The sequence below is a fragment of the Nomascus leucogenys genome, chromosome 11 (genome assembly GCF_006542625.1).
Source record: "Nomascus leucogenys isolate Asia chromosome 11, Asia_NLE_v1, whole genome shotgun sequence".
Lineage (NCBI taxonomy): Eukaryota > Metazoa > Chordata > Mammalia > Primates > Hylobatidae > Nomascus > Nomascus leucogenys.
This window is the reverse complement of record NC_044391.1, coordinates 113,192,666-113,213,641: the sequence shown is the minus strand read 5'-3', so window position 1 is coordinate 113,213,641 and position 20,976 is coordinate 113,192,666. Positions and strand designations below refer to the sequence as shown.

At 36.4% G+C, this 20,976-nt stretch overlaps 1 protein-coding gene across 2 annotated transcripts in view; it reads left to right on the top strand.

Annotated features, from left to right (window-relative positions):
• FGF12 (fibroblast growth factor 12) overlaps nucleotides 1-19,547 on the top strand; it is a 599,372-nt gene extending 579,825 nt beyond the window's left edge. The window contains exon 6 of one of the 2 annotated variants that reach the window (XM_012510798.2): nucleotides 14,696-19,547. In XM_012510798.2, coding sequence (XP_012366252.1) covers nucleotides 14,696-14,814 — 119 coding nt within the window. In that variant the 3' untranslated portion in view covers nucleotides 14,815-19,547. The remainder of the gene's footprint in view (nucleotides 1-14,695) is intronic. The other variant, XM_003256664.4, reaches the window with a different exon arrangement.
• Nucleotides 19,548-20,976: the final 1,429 nt, after the last annotated feature.

Here is a 20,976-nt window from a genome sequence, read left to right as displayed (position 1 = left end):
AGCTATTTCATATATTTATATACTGATGGGAACAATCTGGGATAAGCAGACATTGGGATTACAGGAGAGAGGGACACCAAAGAACACCGAGTAGAAGGGCTGAGATCGAGTACACCGTGGCACTCTAGATTTAGATAAGAACTGGACCGTGCAAGCATTGTAACAAGCAGGAGTCAGAACGTGGGGGCAGATGTGCATAGGTTGGTAATTTTTGCCATGAAAACATTTCTCATCTGATTCTCCTTGCTAAGTGAAATGCAAAGTCAGATAGTCTATTGTCTTGGAAAATAAAGAGAAAGAATAAGAAGGAGAGAGGGGGAAGGATGGAAGGAAGGAAGGAGGGAGGGAGGGAGGGAGGGAAGGAAGGGAGGGAGGGAAAAAGAGAGAAAGAAAGGAAGAAGAAAGAAAAGAGAGACAGAGAAGAGAAAGAGAGAGGGGGGAGGGAGAGTGGGAGGGACGAAGGGAGGGAAGGAAAGAAAAAGAAAAAGGAAAGAAAGAGAGAGGAAGGGAGGGAAGGAAGGAGGGAGGGAAAAAGAGAGAGAAGAAAGGAAGAAGAAAGAGAGAAAGACAAGAGAAGAAAGAAAGAAAAGAAAGAAAGAAGAAAGGAAAGAAAGGAAAGAAAAAAGAGAAAGAGGGGGGAGGGAGGGAGGAAGGGAGGGAAGGAAAGAAGAAAGAAAAAGGAAAGAAAGAGAGAGAAGGGAGGGAGGGAGAAAGAGAGAAAGAGAAAGCGAGGAAGAAAGAAAAGAGAAAAGCAGGCAGGTCTATTCCCTGAGTCTGTGGTGGGGCTGAGGTGGTATTGGAAGCTTGAGGTACAAGGGGAAGGTGTGAAATAAGTCACTTGAGAAAAATGAGAGAGCCGATTGGCCGGAAAGATGTAGTAGAGTTCCAGAAAGAGCTGTGTACAACCATGAGGTTTGGGGTCAAGGTTTTGACTTAAGACCAGTCAAAAGAGTTTTATGTTTTTCAGCATATTTAGACATACTCAACTGTTAGGCTATCAACTTAGAGCAGGGGCACCAGGGTTAATCACAAATGGATTTTAAAGCTGACTGCCCTGTATTGCTGTATTACTTTGGACAGGCTACCCTCTTTGTTCGTCAGTTTACTCAACTGCAAAACAGGCCAATAAAAGTATCTATTTTTAGGGTCATTTAATAAACTGTTTTTATGTATAATGTGCAAACATATAGTAAGTGCCCAGTTAATGTTAGATATTATTATGAGGGTGACTAATGCTTAATAGGAGAGTACCCATAGGATGGTACTTGGCACCCGGTTTATTATAGCCATGTGCTTTATAAATAACAGCAATGCCCAAGATTTTACTTTTTTCATACTTTTAACAAAGTCTTTGTTTCACTGTAATTTTTTCAGAAGAAATTTATAACTAAAATAGAAGTTATTGTTGAATGTTAGAAGTTGTAAATAGGGAAATTGGAACCATCACGATGTCAAGGAAAGCCTGCATATTCAGATAACAGCCTTTGCAACACAGGCACCAGTGAAAAGAATGTAATAGAAAAATATTAAATAGAAAGCCTGCCCTGGAAAAAATCCATACCTAATCCTACAAAGAGAAAATGGATTTTTTCGACAATACTTCAAAGCTCAGTGATATATATTTCACATTTCTCTTTTCTAAAAGTGTAATTGTTCACTTTAAAATGAAGCAAGAATTAAATAGATAGAACAAACACCATATATCATCACAAAGTCAATATATTATGGTCTTGTTCTGACCAAGTGTTGCATTTTATTTGTATTACCAGAACTGCAGGGCTTTCTATGGCTACATGGTCAGTGCATGCTCAGACAGCTGTTAAAATCCAAACCTTCACTGTGCTGGGTCACCTGGTAACTACTGTCTATCTCACAAGTGCATTCTGCTGACATTCAAGGGTTAAACTGGCGATTCCTAGTAAACACTGTGCTTTAAAGTAGTACATACTGTGAGCTGTGTTATTAGAAACCTTTGCTTGTCCTTGTGTCTAAAAATAAGGAGGAACACTCTTGCACCAAATCTCTACCTTATTTTCACTTAGAAAGCTGGGTTGAATCTCTCCGTTTCAATCTACGATAGCTCTAGAAAAGTCAAAACCATGAATAGAAAGAAACATTAAGAAGAAGGAAGAAAATTGAAATGTAAGTCAGAAAAGAGGAAAAATAAGAAGAAAAGAAGTGAAATAAGAGTGTGCTTTGATTTGAAGAAAGAGTACGGAAGAACCAAAAAGAAATGCTTTCTCTTCAAAACATGACCGCATTTTACCATTTGTCCAAAACTATTATGATGACACATGCGTTAGAGGAACAATGATATTTTATCTCAGAAATATCCTGGGGTGGGGGGAAGCAAATATTTCTTTTCCTACTCTATGTACTTGACAAATGAATAGAAAGGGGGCAAGCAGCTTGATCAAGGACAACCCAGAAGAGCCAGATGAAAGGGAAATAACATCGTTTGTTTATCATGTAGGCCTTGCATCTTTAGGACACTGAACATCCTTGAAATTTGAGTACTGAAACTGTGTTGAAAAAATAGTATCAAGTGCAATCAGAAAGAAACAAAGTTTAAAATCAGTTTTATATTAAGTACCATCTATAACATCATACCTGCTGAAAATAAAATCTGTATCACAAGTGTAGCCCCAAGGTCCTGAGTGAGACATGGTTAACTAGTAACATCCCATATTGTCTACATTAGAGGATTTGTTTCCAATTTCATGTGGGAAGTGCCACTGAATCTGAGTTTTTGTGAAACAGGATTGGGGAACTGGGAAGACAAGAAAGATAGGGAGTTTCTATTTGTTTGTTTTGTTTTCACATTATTTCCAGTGTAGAAATTACTGCTTATCATAAGAACTAAAATATCAAATTTTGTTCTCATAGCTGAAGTAGGCTCCAGTGCATAACACAGAGGAAACAGGAAAAAAATTTCTGAAGAAGGAAAAAGAGATTTAAAAAAAATTCTAGCACCTCCTAAAGCAAGGTAAATCTATGCCTGGTGAAATAATATTGCTCATTATAAGAGAAAGAGATGGAAAAAGTCCCTCTTGAAATACATTGCACTTCGAGCTACTACAAATCAAGGGACTAGGAATCTTCCTGGTTAATAATAAGGATCTGATTATTAGGAAGAGAGAAACTTAATCTGGCATAGGATAAGAATAATTTGAGAACCACAGTTTAAGAGTTGTAGAATTTATGTAGCTATTGAAGGTCAGAGCCTAGACAGTTCTCTTCACATACTTGTTAAAGGTTTCCCCTAATTGCTTAATAGTATGTGATTAGAAATTAATAGCAGAACTCCAAATTCTAGTACTGATATTTATATAAGATCATGAATAAATTTTACTAAAAAGTACATATGATTCCCATTTTCTATGTGGTATTGGTAATTCTCCATACTTGTTCACAGCCAAAAGGCCAGAAGCAATGACATTAGTAATTGTTAATTTATTTTTTGTTTGTTTAGGCTTCTTAAGCTCCCCCCAAAACAAAAGAACATGTTTTAGATTGCCCAAACGAACCTCACCTTTCAATTGCATTCAGAATTATGGTACTTGGAATGGGTATATTAGATAAGCAGTGGGCCCTATACACATAGTGGGTCTTCAGCTAGATTTATTCCTACGAAATTGTGATTGTGTTTTTAAAGCACCAGAACAACTCATAAAAGTTTCAAATGCTGCCAGCCATTCCTTACAGAGTTCATTCAACGAGATTCAGTTTGAATGATTTTTCTTGACTATACTGACTAGTTGTATCCATATCAATGTAAACCTAGACATTTTTCTACATAAAGGAATTAATAGATTTTTCTTTATACACTCATGTCGGATGGACATTAACTCTTCATTTACTATCATATCACTTAATTAACTAAGTATATTAACTCTTCATTTGCTATCATATTCAGGCTGATATATATGATGTTCATGGTTTAAATTTTCTGGCCTGGAATTCAGCAAGCTCTGACACAAATTAGCCTTATCCTTCTTATTCGTCATCACCTCCCTATTTTACCCAGTCCTGTAGTGTTTATTTTTGCACTTACGGCACATCTGAATTAGGACTAGCTACATTGTACGTGCTCAGTGGCCACATATGGCTAAATGGATGCTATATTAGGCAGCACAGTCCTAGAATATTTTCATCAGATTCCACTATCCTTTTCCTCACCCTGTACCTCCTCAGTTATATCTCAACTCTCTCGGGAATTGCTGGCTCTTCATATGCAAATAGAACACCTCTGGCTTTAATAGTCACTTCTTATAACTGTCACTCAGGACAATTCAGGACAAGTTGTTTGTTTGCTTTTCAACTGTGGTAAAATATGATAATGACAATACAAAATTTACCATTTTAATCATTTTTAAGTATATGTTTCATTGCCGTTAAGTACATTCACATTGTTGTGCAAACATCACCATCATCCAACTCCAGAAGTTTTTCATCTTCCCCAACTGAAACTCTGTACTCATTAAATATGAAATCCCCATTCTTCCCCAGCCCCTGGCAAGTACAGTTCTATTTTCTGCTTCTGTGAACTTGACTACTCTAGGTATCTCACATAAGTGGAATCAATATTTGGCCCCTTGTAACTGGCTTATTTCACCTAGCACAATTTCTTCCAGGTTCATTCATGTTGTAGTATGTGTCAGAATTTTGTTTTTAAGGCTGAATAATATTTCATTATATGTATAGGCCACATTATATTTACCCATTCATTTGTCAATGGACATTTTGGTGCTCCTATCTTTTGGCTGTAGTGAATAATCCTTCTATGGACATGGATGTACAGATAGATGCTGGGGTCCCTGCTTTCATTTATTTTGAGTGTACACCTACAGGTGGAATTGCTGGATCATATGGTACATCCATATTTAATTTTTTGAGGAATCACCATTTCATTTTCCACGGTGGCTGCACGATTTTACATTGAAGTAGCAATGCATAAGTGTTTCAGTTTCTCCACATACTCACCAACCCTTGTTACTTTCTTTTTTGATTTTTTTTTATAACAGCCATACATTTTCTTTTATTACCATTTCCGAATGACTTTAGGAATATTTAGTGAAGTTAAGGCCAACTTAAATTTTGATTAACATACAGACATAAAAATTCAAACACTTACATGTCAGTCATTTTACACTGTTTATTGGATAAATTATGGTATTTCTGATTTTATTCAAAACTCTTAACTGGGACCTTGAAACCCTAAATATTCATCCTGGCCCTGCCACTACTCACTATCTAACTTTATGGAAGTGGCTTAATTTCTTTTATATTTAAAAAAAATGGGGGTGATAATTTCTCGCCTACTATATTCACCAGGTTATAATTGTAAAATTTAGTTAATCAATTTAAAATTGCTTTGAATACTCTGAAATGATAGTTTTATTCAAAGAATTATCATTGAGGCTGCTATATACATCATGGTGATTTTCGTTTACATTTTGCACATATAAATGCACTTTAGAGAACACTTATGCCTTGTTTTCTTCCTCAATTTTGTTTCGTTATTTACCATGTACATTCAGAATAGCAGTCATTAAGTGTTAATGCAGCTATGGATGGTAGTAAGGCAGTTATATTACTGAAGGGAGGTACTTTTATTCTTTGCTTTCTAATTGGATTATGGTCTTTTACTTACATTGTAATTCAGAAATTTGATTGAGACTTATTCCCCTTGATTTGTCAGCTTCTTAAATCAGATATATTACTGAATTCTAGGCGCTGTAATAACAATGAAAATGAATGCTCAAGAAATTACATTTAATCTATTGCTTTGACCAAGGTTTTGCTTTCTGTATTTGTATTTGCATGCAATTTGTAGAATAACTTTAGTTTGCTTTCTCTGAACATCTTTTTATTTTGATTAACAGAAGTATAGAAATGCAAACCCCTATTTGATTTATTGAGCAGGAGGGCAGTTTTTATCAGTGAACTGGAAAACCTACCTTTTACTTGTTGTTTTCTAATTGGGACATGAACTAGGTTTTCAAAACCCTTAATTTTATTGCTCCATTTAGTGCAAAGATTGGGAAATTAGAAATTGAGTTGTATGAAAAAAGAGCAAATTTTACATCTTGCTGTGGCACTGGTAAGTTTTGGTCTTTTTGAAATACTGTATATTTTCAGATGTCAATTTGCAATACCTCTCAATAAAAGGATGGCCGGCAGGGTTAAATTACTGGAAAAGTTATCTACAGCAGTAATTATAATAGTAACATTGTGTGTTGACACAAATAAAGTATTTTATGTGCAAGTGAGAAATAGAAAAAAAAGAAGATAAAAGTCCAAGTGACAGTTTAAGATCTTCAAGGGGAGGGGTGGACCCAAGATGGCCAAATAGGAACAGCTCCGGTCTAGAGCTCCCAGCGTGAGCGACCCAGAAGACAGGTGATTTCTGCATTTCCATCTGTGGTACCAGGTTCATCTCACTAGGGAGTGCCAAACGGTGGGTGCAGGACAGTCGGTGCAGCGCACTGTGCGCGAGCCAAAGCAGGGCGAGGCATTGCCTCACTCGGGAAGCACAAGGGGTCAGGGAGTTCCCCTTCCTAGTCAAAGAAAGGGGTAACAGATGGCACCTGGAAAATCGGGTCACTCCCACCCTAATACTGCGCTATTCCGACGGGCTTAAAAAATGTCACACCAGGAGATTATATCCTGCATCTGGCTCGGAGGGTCCTACACCCATGGAGTCTTGCTGATTGCTAGCACAGCAGTCTGAGATTAAACTGCAAGGCAGCAGCGAGGCTGGGGGAGGGGCGCCTGCCATTGCCCAGGCTTGCTGAGGTAAACAAAGCAGCCAGGAAGCTCGAACTGGGTAGAGCCCACCACAGCTCAAGGAGGCCTGCCTGCCTCTGTAGGCTCCACCTCTGGGGGCAGGGCACAGACAAACAAAAAGACAGCAGGAACCTCTGCAGACTTAAATGTCCCTGTCTGACAGCTTTGAAGAGAGTAGTGGTTCTCCCAGCACGCAGCTGGAGATCTGAGAATGGGCAGACTGCCTCCTAAAGTGGGTCCCTGACCCCCGAGCAGCCTAACAGGGAGGCACCCTCCAGTAGGGACAGACTGACACCTCACTCAGCCAGGTACTCCTCTGAGACAAAACTTCCACAGGAACTATCAGACAGCTGAACTTGCGGTCTCACGAAAATCCGCTGTTTTGCAGCCACCACTGCTGACACCCAGCAAAACAGGATCTGGAGTGGACCTCTAGCAAACTCCAACAGACCTGCAGCTGAGGGTCCTGTCTGTGAGAAGGAAAACTAACAAACAGAAAGGACACCCACACCAAAAATCCATCTGTACATCACCATCATCAAAGACCAAAAGTAGATAAAACCACAAAGATGGGGAAAAAACAGAGCAGAAAAACTGGAAACTCTAAAAAGCAGAGCACCTCTCCTCCTCCAAAGGAATGCAGTTCCTCACCAGCAACGGAACAAAGCTGGATGGAGAATGACTTTAACAAGTTGAGAGAAGAAGGCTTCAGACGATCAAACTACTCTGAGCTACGGGAGGAAATTCAAACCAATGGCAAAGAAGTTAAAAACTTCGAAAAAAAATAGATGAAAGTACAACTAAGATAACCAATGCAGAGAAGGCTTAAAGGAGCTGCTGGAGCTGAAAGCCAGGTTTCGAGAACTACGTGAAGATTGCAGAAGCCTCGGTAGCCCATGCGATCAACTGGAAGAAAGGGTATCGCTGATGGAAGATGAAATGAATGAAATGAAGTGAGAAGGGAAGTTTAGAGAAAAAAGAATAAAAAGAAATGAACAAAGCCTCCAAGAAATATGGGACTATGTGAAAAGACCAAACCTATGTCTGATTGGTGTACCTGAAAGTGACGGGGAGAATGGAACCAAGTTGAAAAACACTCTGCAAGATATTATCCAGGAGAACTTCCCCAATCTAGCAAGGCAGACCAACATTCAGATTCTGGAAATACAGAGAACGCCACAAAGATACTCCTCGAGAAGAGCAACTCCAAGACACATAATTGTCAGATTCAAACAAAGTTGAAATGAAGGAAAAAATGTTAAGGGCGGCCAGAGAGAAAGGTCGGGTTACCCACAAAGGGAAGCCCATCAGACTAACAGCTGATCTCTTGGTAGAAACTCTACAAGCCAGAAGAGAGTGGGGGCTGATATTCAACCCAGAATTTCATATCCAGCCAAACTAAGCTTCATAAATGAGGGAGAAATAAAATACTTTACAGACAAGCAAATGTTGAGTGATTTTGTTACCACCAGGCCTGCCCTAAAAGAGCTCCTGAAGGAAGCACTAAACATGGAAAGGAACAACCAGTACCAGCCACTGCAAAAACATGCCAAACTGTAAAGACCGTCCAGGCTAGGAAGAAACTGCATCAACTAATGAGCAAAATAACCAACTAACATCACAATGACAGGATCAAATTCACACATAACAATATTAACTTTAAATGGGCTAAATGCTCCAATTAAAAGACACAGACTGGCAAATTGGATAAGGAGTCAAGACCCATCAGTGTGCTGTATTCAAGAAACCCATCTCACATGCAGAGACACACATAGACTCAAAATAAAGGGATGGAGGAAGATCTACCAAGCAAATGGAAAAGAAAAAAAAAGGCAGGGGTTGCAATCCTGTTCTCTGATAAAATAGACTTTAAACCAACAAAGATCAAAAGAGACAAAGAAGGCCATTACATAATGGTAAAGGGATCAATTCAACAAGAAGAGCTAACTATCCTAAATATATATGCACCCAACACAGGAGCACCCAGATTCATAAAGCAAGTCCTGAGTGACCTACAAAGAGACTTAAACTCCCACACAATAATAATGGGAGGTTTTAACACCCCACTGTCAACATCAGACAGATCAATGAGACAGAAAGTTAACAAGGATATCCAGGAATTGAACTCAGCTCTGCACAAAGTGGACCTAATAGACACCTACAGAACTCTCCACCCCAAATCAACAGAATATACATTTTTTTCAGCACCACACCACACCTATTCCAAAATCGACCACATAGTTGGAAGTAAAGCTCTCCTCAGCAAATGTAAAAGAACAGAAATTATAACAAACTGTCTCTCAGACCACAGTGCAATCAAACTAGAACTCAGGATTCAGAAACTCACTCAAAACCACTCAACTACATGGAAACTGAACAACCTGCTCCTGAATGACTACTGGGTACATAGTGAAATGAAGGCAGAAATAAAGATGTTCTTTGAAACCAACGAGAACAAAGACACAACATACCAAAATCTCTGGGACACATTCAAAGCAGTGTGTAGAGGGAAATTTATAGCACTAAATGCCCACAAGAGAAAGCAGGAAAGATCCAAAATTGACACTCTAACATCACAATTAAAAGAACTAGAAAAGCAAGAGCAAACACATTCAAAAGCTAGCAGAAGGCAAGAAATAACTAAAATCAGAGCAGAACTGAAGGAAATAGAGACACAAAAAACCCTTCAAAAAATTAATGAATCCAGGAGCTGGTTTTTTGAAAAGATCAACAAAATTGATAGACCGCTAGCAAGACTAATAAAGAAGAAAAGAGAGAAGAATCAAATAGATGCAATAAAAAATGAAAAAGGGAATATCACCACTGATCCCACAGAAATACAATCTACCATCAGAGAATACTACAAACACTTCTATGCAAATACACTAGAAAATCTAGAAGAAATGGATAAATTCCTCGACAAATACACCCTCCCAAGACTAAACCAGGAAGAAGCTGAATCTCTGAATAGACCAATAACAGGCTCTGAAATTGTGGCAATAATCAATAGCTTACCAACCAAAAAGAATCCAGGACCTGATGGGTTCACAGCCAAATTCTACCAGAGGTACAAGGAGGAACTGGTACCATTCCTTCTGAAACTATTCCAATTGATAGAAAAAGAGAGAATCCTCCCTAACACATTTTATGAGGCCAGCATCGTCCTGATACCAAAGCCTGGCAGAGACACAACCAAAAAAGAGAATTTCAGACCAATATCCTTGATGAACATTGATGCAAAAATCCTCAATAAAATACTGGCAAACAGAATCCAGCAGCACATCAAAAAGCTTATACACCATGATCAAGTGGGCTTCATCCCTGGGATGGAAGGCTGGTTCAACATACGCAAACCAATAAATGTAATCCAGCATATAAACAGAACCAAAGACAAAAACCACATGATGATCTCAATAGATGCAGAAAAGGCCTTTGACAAAATTCAACAACTCTTCATGCTAAAAACTCTCAATAAATTAGGTATTGATGGGACATATCTCAAAATCATAAGAGCTATCTATGACAAACCCACAGCCAATATCATACTGAATGGGCAAAAACTGGAAGCATTCCCTTTGAAAACTGGCACAAGACAGGGATGCCCTCTCTCACCACTCCTGTTCAACATAGTGCTGGAAGTTCTGGCCAGTGCAATCAGGCAGGAGAAGGAAATAAAGGATATTCAATTAGAAAAAGAGGAAGTCAAATTGTCCCTGTTTGCAGATGATATGATTGTATATCTAGAAAACCCCATTGTCTCAGCCCAAAATCTCCTTAAGCTGATTAGCAACTTCAGCAAAGTCTCAGGATACAAAATCAATGTGCAAAAATCACAAGCATTCTTGTACGCCAATCACAGACAAACAGAGAGCCAAATCACGAGTGAACTCCCATTCACAATTGCTGCAAAGAGAATAAAATACCTAGGAATCCAACTTACAAGGGATGTGAAGGGCCTCTTCTAGGAGAACTACAAACCACTGCTCAATGAAATAAAAGAGGATACAAACAAATGGAAGAACATTCCATGCTCATGGGTTGGAAGAATCAATATCATGAAAATGGCCATACTGCCCAAGGTAATTTATAGATTCAATGCCATCCCCATCAAGCTACAAATGACTTTCTTCACAGAATTGGAAAAAACTACTTTAAAGTTCATATGGAACCAAAAAAGAGCCCACATAACCAAGTCAATCCTAAGCCAAAAGAACAAAGCTGGAGGCATCACGCTACCTGACTTCAAACTATACTACAAGGCTACAGTAACCAAAACAGCATGGTACTGGTACCACAACAGAGACATAGATCAATGGAACAGAACAGAGCCCTCAGAAATAACACCGCATATCTACAACTATCTGATCTTTGACAAACCTGACAAAAACAAGCAATGGGAAAAGGATTCCCTATTTAATAAATGGTGCTGGGAAAACTGGCTAGCCATATGTAGAAAGCTGAAACTGGATCCCTTCCTTACACCTTATACAAAAATTAATTCAAGATGGATTAAAGACTTACATGTTAGACCTAAAACCATAAAAACCCTAGAAGAAAACCTAGGCAATACCATTCAGGACACAGGCGTGGGCAAGGACTTCATGTCTAAAACACCAAAAGCAATGGCAACAAAAGCCAAAATTGAGGAATGGGATCTAATTAAACTAAAGAGCTTCTGCACAGCAAAAGAAACTACCATCAGAGTGAACAGGCAACCTACAAAATGGGAGAAAATTTTTGCAACCTACTCATCTGACAAAGGGCTAATATCAAGAATCTACAATGAACTCCAACAAATTTACAAGAAAAAAACAAACAACCCCATCAAAAAGTGGGCAAAGGACATGAACAGACACTTCTCAAAATAAGACATTTATGCAGCCAAAAAACACATGAAAAAATGCTCATCATCACTGGCCATCAGAGAAATGCGAATCAAAACCACAATGAGATACCATCTCACACCAGTTAGAATGGCCATCATTAAAAAGTCAGGAAACAACAGGTGCTGGAGAGGATGTGGAGAAACAGGAACACTTTGACACTGTTGGTGGGACTGTAAACTAGTTCAACCATTGTGGAAGTCAGTGTGGTGATTCCTCAGGGATCTAGAACTAGAAATACCATTAGACCCAGCCATCCCATTACTGGGTATATACCCAAAGGACTATAAATCGTGCTGCTATAAAGACACATGCACACATATGTTTATTGTGGCACTATTCACAATAGCAAAGATTTGGAACCAACACAAATGTCCAACAACGATAGACTGGATTAAGAAAATGTGGTACATATACACCGTGGAATACTATGCAGCCATAAAAAATGATGAGTTCATGTCCTTTGTAGGGACAGGGATGAAACTGGAAACCGTCATTCTCAGTAAACTATCGCAAGGACAAAAAACCAAACACCACATGTTCTCACTCATAGGTGGGAATTGAACAATGAGAACAGATGGACACAGGAAGGGGAACATCACACTCCGGGGACTGTTGTGGGGTGGGGGGAGGGGGGAGGGACAGCATTAGGGGATATACCTAATGCTAAATGACGAGTTAATGGGTGCAGCACACCAACATGGCACATGGATACATATGTAACAAACCTGCACATTGCACACATGTACCCTAAAACTTAAAGTATAATAATAATAATAATAATAATAAAAGTCCAAGTGAATGTTTTGGGTAGAATCTGTGGCATAAGAAAACTAAAAAGGAAATTCCAACTCTAAGAAACTCAGCTTAAAAATGATAAAAATATACACTTTAATGAAAATTAGAAAATTTATTCCTCAAGTATCCCCAAATGAAGCTTAAGAATTTGCAGGTCAAAATATATAATTTTTTAAAAAGGAGATTTTTGTAAAATCATTGAGATTCTGATTTAGCAATCTGTGGTGTGGCCTGCAGATGTATAAGTTTTCACAGCTGATTAGGTGACAGAGTTGGGAAGAACTATTTCCCGATATCATGTGGCTAACGTTCCAGCTGAATCACTGCGTTGCTTCTTGAGTTCCCCTGTGCATTGAGCAGTTTTATGTAAATGGTTGTATTTTGCACAAATAAAAAACTATGCTTTAATTTTGGAGTTTTTAATTTTTTTATAATAGAAAGAGAGTTAAGAGCCATTAGACTTAGGGAACTTCAAGATTCTGGCAAGATTTTCCGTAAGGATCTTCTATTTGTTGAAACAAAAAAAGGAGAAGAAAGACAAACTTGAGTGACTTACTTGTGTCGTTTGAAAATTATACGATCTACTCTCTGAGCTGGTTTCCTCTGTATACTATGTTACTTCAGCCAAAGGCATTTAGTCCTTTGGGGATGTTGGAAGAGCCATCAGTGCAGTAATTGAAATATTTTAAAATCTCATTAAAATATATGTGGCTAATTTACATAACAGCCTTAACACACATATTTTATACATATATTTTCTGCTACTCAGAAGTAGTCTGGGTTTTATCAGCATCAACATCACCTGAGATCTTATTTAACATGGAGACTCTCAAGCTCACTACAATCCTGATTCATATCTGCATTTTAACAGTATTCCTAGGTGATTCACATGTACAGTAACATTTAAGAAGTTCTATAATAGAATATGTTGGAAGAAATCTGTCTCCTCATCACTGAACCAGTCTCAGGAGACTCTCACTTGTATTCTAAATTGTTTTAGTCTAGTTTTGGATTTAGAATACTTTCAGCCAAAACAATTTATTTCTATATTCTCTGAAGATCTGTTATTCAAAATGCTCACAGAGAAATCAGCTCCTTAATTTTCATAAACATTTTTTGGTACTTGCTATATGCAAGGAATTTAATCTTCATAAACATGCTATTTTTCATTTATGAAAATGTGCCCAAATTAACAAGGCTAGTAGATGGCTGAGTCAGGGTGTGGATCCGGGTAGCATGGTTCGCAAATCGGTAACCACTCAAAGTTCAAGGGAGAAAGCTATTTGATGTTGGAAGTAACATTCAAATTATCAAACCTTTGTAATGATGATTCAATAGGTGGTGAGACCTATTTGTTCCTAAGCCGAGGATAAAAGTAACTGCTGATATTTCCATGAGACATATCATATACTCTTATCTAGTCACAATTGTCTATTTCACAACAGCATAATGAAGCTGAATTAATGTGTTTTGTAAGAATAACTATAATTTGAAAACATTGCTCTTTCTAAACAATTATCTGGGAATAGCCATGATGGCTTACAGATGACTGAACTTCACAGCCAGACAAAACAATAGAGGAGAAAAGAACTGTTTATATAGATGTGAACTGAAGTCTCATGCTTGCATAATCACATTCCCTATTGACGAATAACCAAAAAGTCACGGACTGTGTTTCTTACTTTAGGTAAATCTAGGGCAGTCGGGGAAATTGCTTCATCTTTTTTTCCTTTTCTCTGTCCTCCCTTATTTTTTTACATAGGATGCCCTGGAAATGGCAATAAATATTTCAGTTTGATACAACATCATATTTCCTATGGTAGGGTAAAGATTAGCAACGTGTGAATAAATATTTTTTTACCTACCCAAATTAGACTGCAGATGAAGGACCAAAAGGCGAAATATTTCCCATGTCTCCTCTGACTCTGGATGAAAATCCTGTTTTCTAGGTTAGGAAACTATAAAGATTCAAGCCTTATCTATGAGAGAACAGAAACAACTTAAATGTCTGTAGTTCAAGAAAAGTTTAAAAGGTTGTGACTGAAAGAACTGAAAGAGAATTATATGTATTCACTGAATATATTATCAAGTTAAAACTGTTTTTTTATAGTGGGAAGAAGAGCTTGTGATGAGAGTGAAGAATATTGTAAAATCAAATTTGAAAAGCTTATTGAAGGAAATTTATGTCCACTGTCATAAGTAATTTTTGTTATTTTGCCTTTCAGTGTGTATGTACAGAGAACCATCACTACATGAAATTGGAGAAAAACAAGGGCGTTCAAGGAAAAGTTCTGGAACACCAACCATGAATGGAGGCAAAGTTGTGAATCAAGATTCAACATAGCTGAGAACTCTCCCCTTCTTCCCTCTCTCATCCCTTCCCCTTCTCTTCCCTCCCATTTACCCATTTCCTTCCAGTAAATCCACCCAAGGAGAGGAAAATAAAATGACAACGCAAGACCTAGTGGCTAAGATTCTGCACTCAAAATCTTCCTTTGTGTAGGACAAGAAAATTGAACCAAAGCTTGCTTGTTGCAATGTGGTAGAAAATTCACATGCACAAAGATTAGCACACTTAAAAGCAAAGGAAAAAATAAATCAGAACTCCACAAATATTAAATTAAACTGTATTGTTATGAGTAGAAGGCTAATTGTAATGAAGACATTAATAAAGATGAAATAAAGTTATTACTTTAAAGGAAAGGGTTTGGAGAATTGAACTCACAAACTGATGTTATATACTAAATAACTTAAACTCATGATAATGCTGCGATATGTGGTTTTGCTTGATTTTGTATTTTATTTGGGCATCTGGAATTGACACACCATTACCTTCTGTTTGCAGGATTTTTTTTGTAACCATGAAATTGAACATTTCCAAATTATAAACTATTCTAATACCTATAAAATATATAGCCAGGAACCATTTATCATCAAGAAAAGTGTAAGAAATTATTTTTGAGATGTAATTTAACATCATTTTATGTAAAAGGAAAGTCTTGTATGGAATCGAATAGCCTTAATGAATTTAATTCTTTCACAAAAATAATTTCAAATTATCCTAGAGTATAACATTTTTATCAGAGATATTATTTCAGGAGTTCTTTTTTTTTTTTTTTTTTTTTTTTTTTTTAGTAATTTAGGAAAAACATTACTGTTCTAATGCTGAAGTGACTTTTGGGAATTCTTTGCCAGTGCCATGTCCAGGTGGTGAGGTATAAGTTACTTGCTCTTAGCATTTGGTCTTATTTTTTTTGCTTTGTGGACACCTTTGAGAGTATAAGTGCATGTTTTAGAAAGCTCTGTACCCCGTCTTGCGGCAGGAAAGAAAGAACAGGGGTTTTACATAAGGAAATAAGTCCTAGGAAATTAGTCAACGCAAATTGCATTTGCCTTTGTACCTTACCACAGTCTTATATTGTTTTTTAAACTCTGCCATGAAATTTGGAGACATGACTGTGAAATTCCTAACTTACTGTCTTACAAAGCCAGTAGCTAATTTGTTGCTATATGTATGATCCTCATCTACAAGTCCAGTTTGCAATTCATTCGTTTCCTAGAACACAGAAGGGTACCAGTAATACACTAAATTTTCAAGGGGTGTAGAGAAATAATATGGAATTAGCAGCTGTGACTCCAACAGGCAGGATTGTGTGAGCAGCTTAAAGCAGCAAAAAAGAACTCAGTATAAGAGAAGGCACATACATAGTTAAGAATACTAAAGTATTTTTAAAAATCAAGGAAGAAATAAATGTTATACAATTTGCATTGGAATAAATAGATCTATTTAGTCCTACAAATCAGGAGTGGTATAGAGACATCCAAATTTAAAGAAAAAAAAAACACACACAAAACAGAATGTTAAAAAATGTATGCAGATTTATGGATATTATCAATGAGAAGACATAGCATGTAACTTCTCCTATATCTCTACTGTCCAGCATGTATTGTTCCAAATATGACTCCCTAAAATATATACACTTTGCAGAAGCTCTAGGCCCTCACCTCAAACCTTGCCATTGGTTGCCGTATTTCAAGGTCAATATAGTTTCCCTCACTTCACACAATCATTATTCTTCAATAGTGGACCACATCCTTCACCAGGTATCCTATTTGTGTGATCTAGAGGTTAGCAGAAAATGAAGTGAAGCAATTTACCTAAGCAGTTGGGAAGAACAAATGTTGTGCATCTAGGCAAAGATTTTGATGATACATTTGCAAGAGATATTTGTTTAACCAAAATATTTGGAAAGTAACAAATAAAGACATTTAAATTTTCTAAAAATGGACTTGCTCTTCTAGCAAAAGAATACCCTTGGGGGAAAAATATAACTCTAGCTGTATTTCTTCTTGTCACTCTTGATTCAACTTGATTATAAATACACCTGTCACTACCAAAACCAAAAAAAAAAAAAAAGAAAAAAGAAAAAATCCCAAGCACAAAGCTTATTTTATTTGAAAAAAATAAAAAAGAAACTTCAACACTATGAGACACTGGCTCTTTTAGCATTAAATGACTTGAGCTTTTATGGTGATTCACACACATACACACTCATCAGTAAAACGATGGTTTCATAAATAACACGATGAAATTCATAAAAATCAATTACAATGATGATTTCATGACAAAATATATTTAAGTTGGTTATGAAAAAAATAGAGATATGAATCACTAACAAAATTCCTCCCTCTCTTTTCAGTGGCTATTCATCATTTATCATCTAGACTCACATTTGTCTCCTTCCTGATAGCAGTTAAGAAAAAATTCTAACCACGCAATTTGTATATTGTTTTTCTCCGTATTATGTTAGGCAAATGTTCGCTGCAGTAAAATGTCTTGGAAATTAGCTTTGTCTTATTTCCAGTTTAGTTCAGAGAATAATTGGAAGCCTCATTTCTTTTACACATAAACCTGACAAAAAATGTAGCTTAGAACAAAGGGTGAATGTTTGCTTAACTACTGCTTACTTCTCAAGTACATAAAACCTTTAATAGAATAAGCCAGTATTCACTGAGTTTTTAAAAATATTACCATGTATAAACATATCCAACTTCATCCAAAAATATGATTGAGTTTAAGTACTTTGCTTTTCAGGCTTATTTCAAGTATAATAATTCTTTGATTTTCATTGTTCTAATTTCTGGGTCTTCATTCATCACTTTTCCTTTTTAAGTAAAATAAGCTTTTTTTTTTTTTTTGAGTTGCATTGGGATTTTTCCCAGGAAAAACATGGCCTTTAGGAATGCTTTGCAACTGGCTACGCAGATATAAATTAAGATATGTTTATCCTGAGTTCTTATTGGAATAAGTTTCAAAATCAACAAGATTAAGAATGAAAACAAAACTTTTGAGAGTCTCACAAAATAGCTTTCTGGTCAATATACCTTACTTGATTTTTAAGCTCGCAGAACAAAGTATAGAAACAAATGGAGCTGAAGTTCCATTTGCTAATTCAGAGATTTTTGTGCTTCTGCAGATTGGAGGGCAGCAAGCCATCCTATTCGCATAGTAATAGTTTTGGCTTTGAAATTTACATACAAATTTAATAGCACATTTTTAGCCATTATGGATCGGCACAATAAAGAGATATCAATATAATGCAATGTGATGCTTTATGGGCCTCATTCTAATTCAGAAAGCTTGTTTAAAAGAACTAAGACTCTTCTGTTTAATAAAATAGCAACAATCTAATATCTAGATTGGTGGTCCTGCGGTGCCACTAGTGGGAGATGAGAGTATTAAGACAACAGTAAGGACAAGGAAGGACTTAAAGGTTGCATATTGAAAAGTTTGGAATTCCTAATTTGGGAGCACTGATTTCTCGGTGAAGAAGTAAGTGTGACTACATTGCCAGTAATTTTTTTAAAACATAGACCCAGAAATAGCAAATCTATTTCACCCTCATACCTTAGTCTACAGGGCCTTGCTCTTGAGAAGGTTTTCCATGATATTGCTTAATTTCATCTGCACAAGATGAGACACAAACATAAAAATTCCCTGCTCATTTTAATACCATAAAAGGCTGAGGTTATTTCTCTGTCATAAAATTGTAAATAGCATTTTTTAAGTCAAAATTACATTTAAAACAGTGGATTGTTCTACAAATATATATGTGTATATATACATATGCTTCTGAAATAAGGATATATTATATAGAGTTTTTATTTGATTTGTGGTCTTTAGTCATAGGTAATCAAAAATAAAGAGATTTGAATGCAAAACTTTATACATTAATGTATATTTCTAATGATGGTACAAATTGCCACTTTATAATAAAAAAGAAATAGGTGGGAATAATAATCAAAGCACATGTTCCTTCAGTACTTTGGTGATTTTTAATCCCCCTTGTGATGCACAGGAAATTATTTTTTAGTTACAAAAAGTTATCTTAGAAATCTATACTTCCCAATACAGATTTCATGATAAGTCATATCAAATTGAGAATTTGCGGTGAAAGAATAGGAAAAGGATGCTAGATGCTGATCTTTATTTTTCAGGATTTTTCCTGGAGCCCAAGTTAAAAATTCAATACTTAAATCTAAGTTAAGTGAAAATTAATTATGTTCAGAAATGATGTATTGAGCTTTAGTAACAGACGGAAGCAAAAAAGAATATTTAACATTATGATAATAGCCTTAAAATAATGTAATAAAAATTGCATCATTAAATGTTCTATTAGTTGGAAAGAATGAGCTGATGTTTCTTTTCTTTGCTCCAAGTACAATTTAAAGACAATGACATTCATTTTACTCAAAATTGTTCAAAAAGTCCAAAACATACTCCCATGGCTAGAATTGGTATTAGCTCCAATACAAGGTTAAATATTACAATCTTAAGAAATTATTGACATTGAAATGTTTAGTAAACATGTTGTATGAGAAACTAAACAAATTAATGTTTCATTTTTCCATTAAAGCACAGATTATTCAAATCATTGTTTTCTGAGCTCAGATTTGTAAAATGTTTATACATCATTACCCTCCTGGAATTAAAAACAATTAAAATCCTGAGATGCTCATGCACATAGATGAAATACTGGCACTTTTTTTAAACATTAAACTTCTTTGAGAAGTCTACCTTTTTTTTTAGTGTGTTTATCCTATATCGCTGAAAAAGTGCTGTGTCTTCTGAAGAAAAAGATCAAAAATTGATTTACAGATGGGAAAGATGTCTAATTTTGTAGAAGAGTTGAAAGAAAAGTAAATGTTTCTTTGTAATTATATAGCTACTTGTCTCAACCTGACATCTTGCTTTCAAGGATTAAGAACTAAAGTATGTTCATTTATTCTTTTATTCATAACATACCAACTAGAGTCTCAGTTGAGTTTAGGCATCATAAACTAAATTGCAATCTCAAAAGAACAACAACAACAAAGGCAGACACATAAATAAATAATGTAATACCTAAAAGTATGTGCTATGATAGATGCAAAAAAGATTTTATATACCACTGAGGAGGCAACAAAGGCATCATCAGGGATCAGAGGCAAGACAGCAATGAAAAAGAACAGATATTTGCTGAGTGATGAAAGGGAGACGACAAAGGCCTCTCAACTAGAGAAAATCATTTGAATGAAAGATATGGATACTTGCAAAACGGCTTACTTGGGAAGAATGTTCAGAAAAGGAGGTGGAAGAAAAACTGAGTTGAGATCAATAAAAATGAAAAGTTACTCAAAGGCTTTCAATACAGCCTTCGTATTTGTTTGAACATCTGTATCTGCTAGGATGCTTCTGGTTGATCAGATAGAGTCCCCAAACCAAACTGGCACTTCATCTCGAATATCTAGGTACACACCATCACCATCAAGGCTTACTTTGTCTGTAGTTCTCTCAGCTCTGTCCACCTCCATGTATAACTTCCCCCTTGGAGGCAGAAGTTCCTTTAGAAGTTTCAGAACCTGCATGCTTAGATCATCTATTCTCTATTAGAATCCCCCAGACAACGTCTTACATTTCATTGGCCTGATTTAGATCCTGTGTCCACACTTTAGTGACTGACCATGGCCAGAAACTTGAGATGTTGACTAATGTAAGTCAGTCAAGACCTGGAGGTTGGATTGTCCCCTAAGGTACAAGTCTGCATGGTTGAGGGGTAAATATGTGAATGAAATTCAGAGCCCTTTTATCAGGAGGAAATGCAAATGAAGAGCAAAAAGTAGCAAATCTCCATTACTAATGAATAGATGTATTTTCTATCACAAGTCATGGATATTCTAAACATCAGCAGATAAATGCAAATATTGATCAATTAAAGCTATGGCTATAAACCATAAGAACAAACAAAAGCATTGACAATTCAATTCCCTACGCATTATTAAGTGACTGCTATGAAGAAGGCACTGTGCCGGCCACTGATGAAGAGATAAACAGCTGCAATTTTTGAAAAGTGGTACATTTGACAATAACTCAATATATCTGATATGTTCAATGCTTTTAGATGACTCTCATGGAGAGGGTTAAAAAATGCAGCTTGCTTTTTCTAGATCAGAGGTTTATATAATA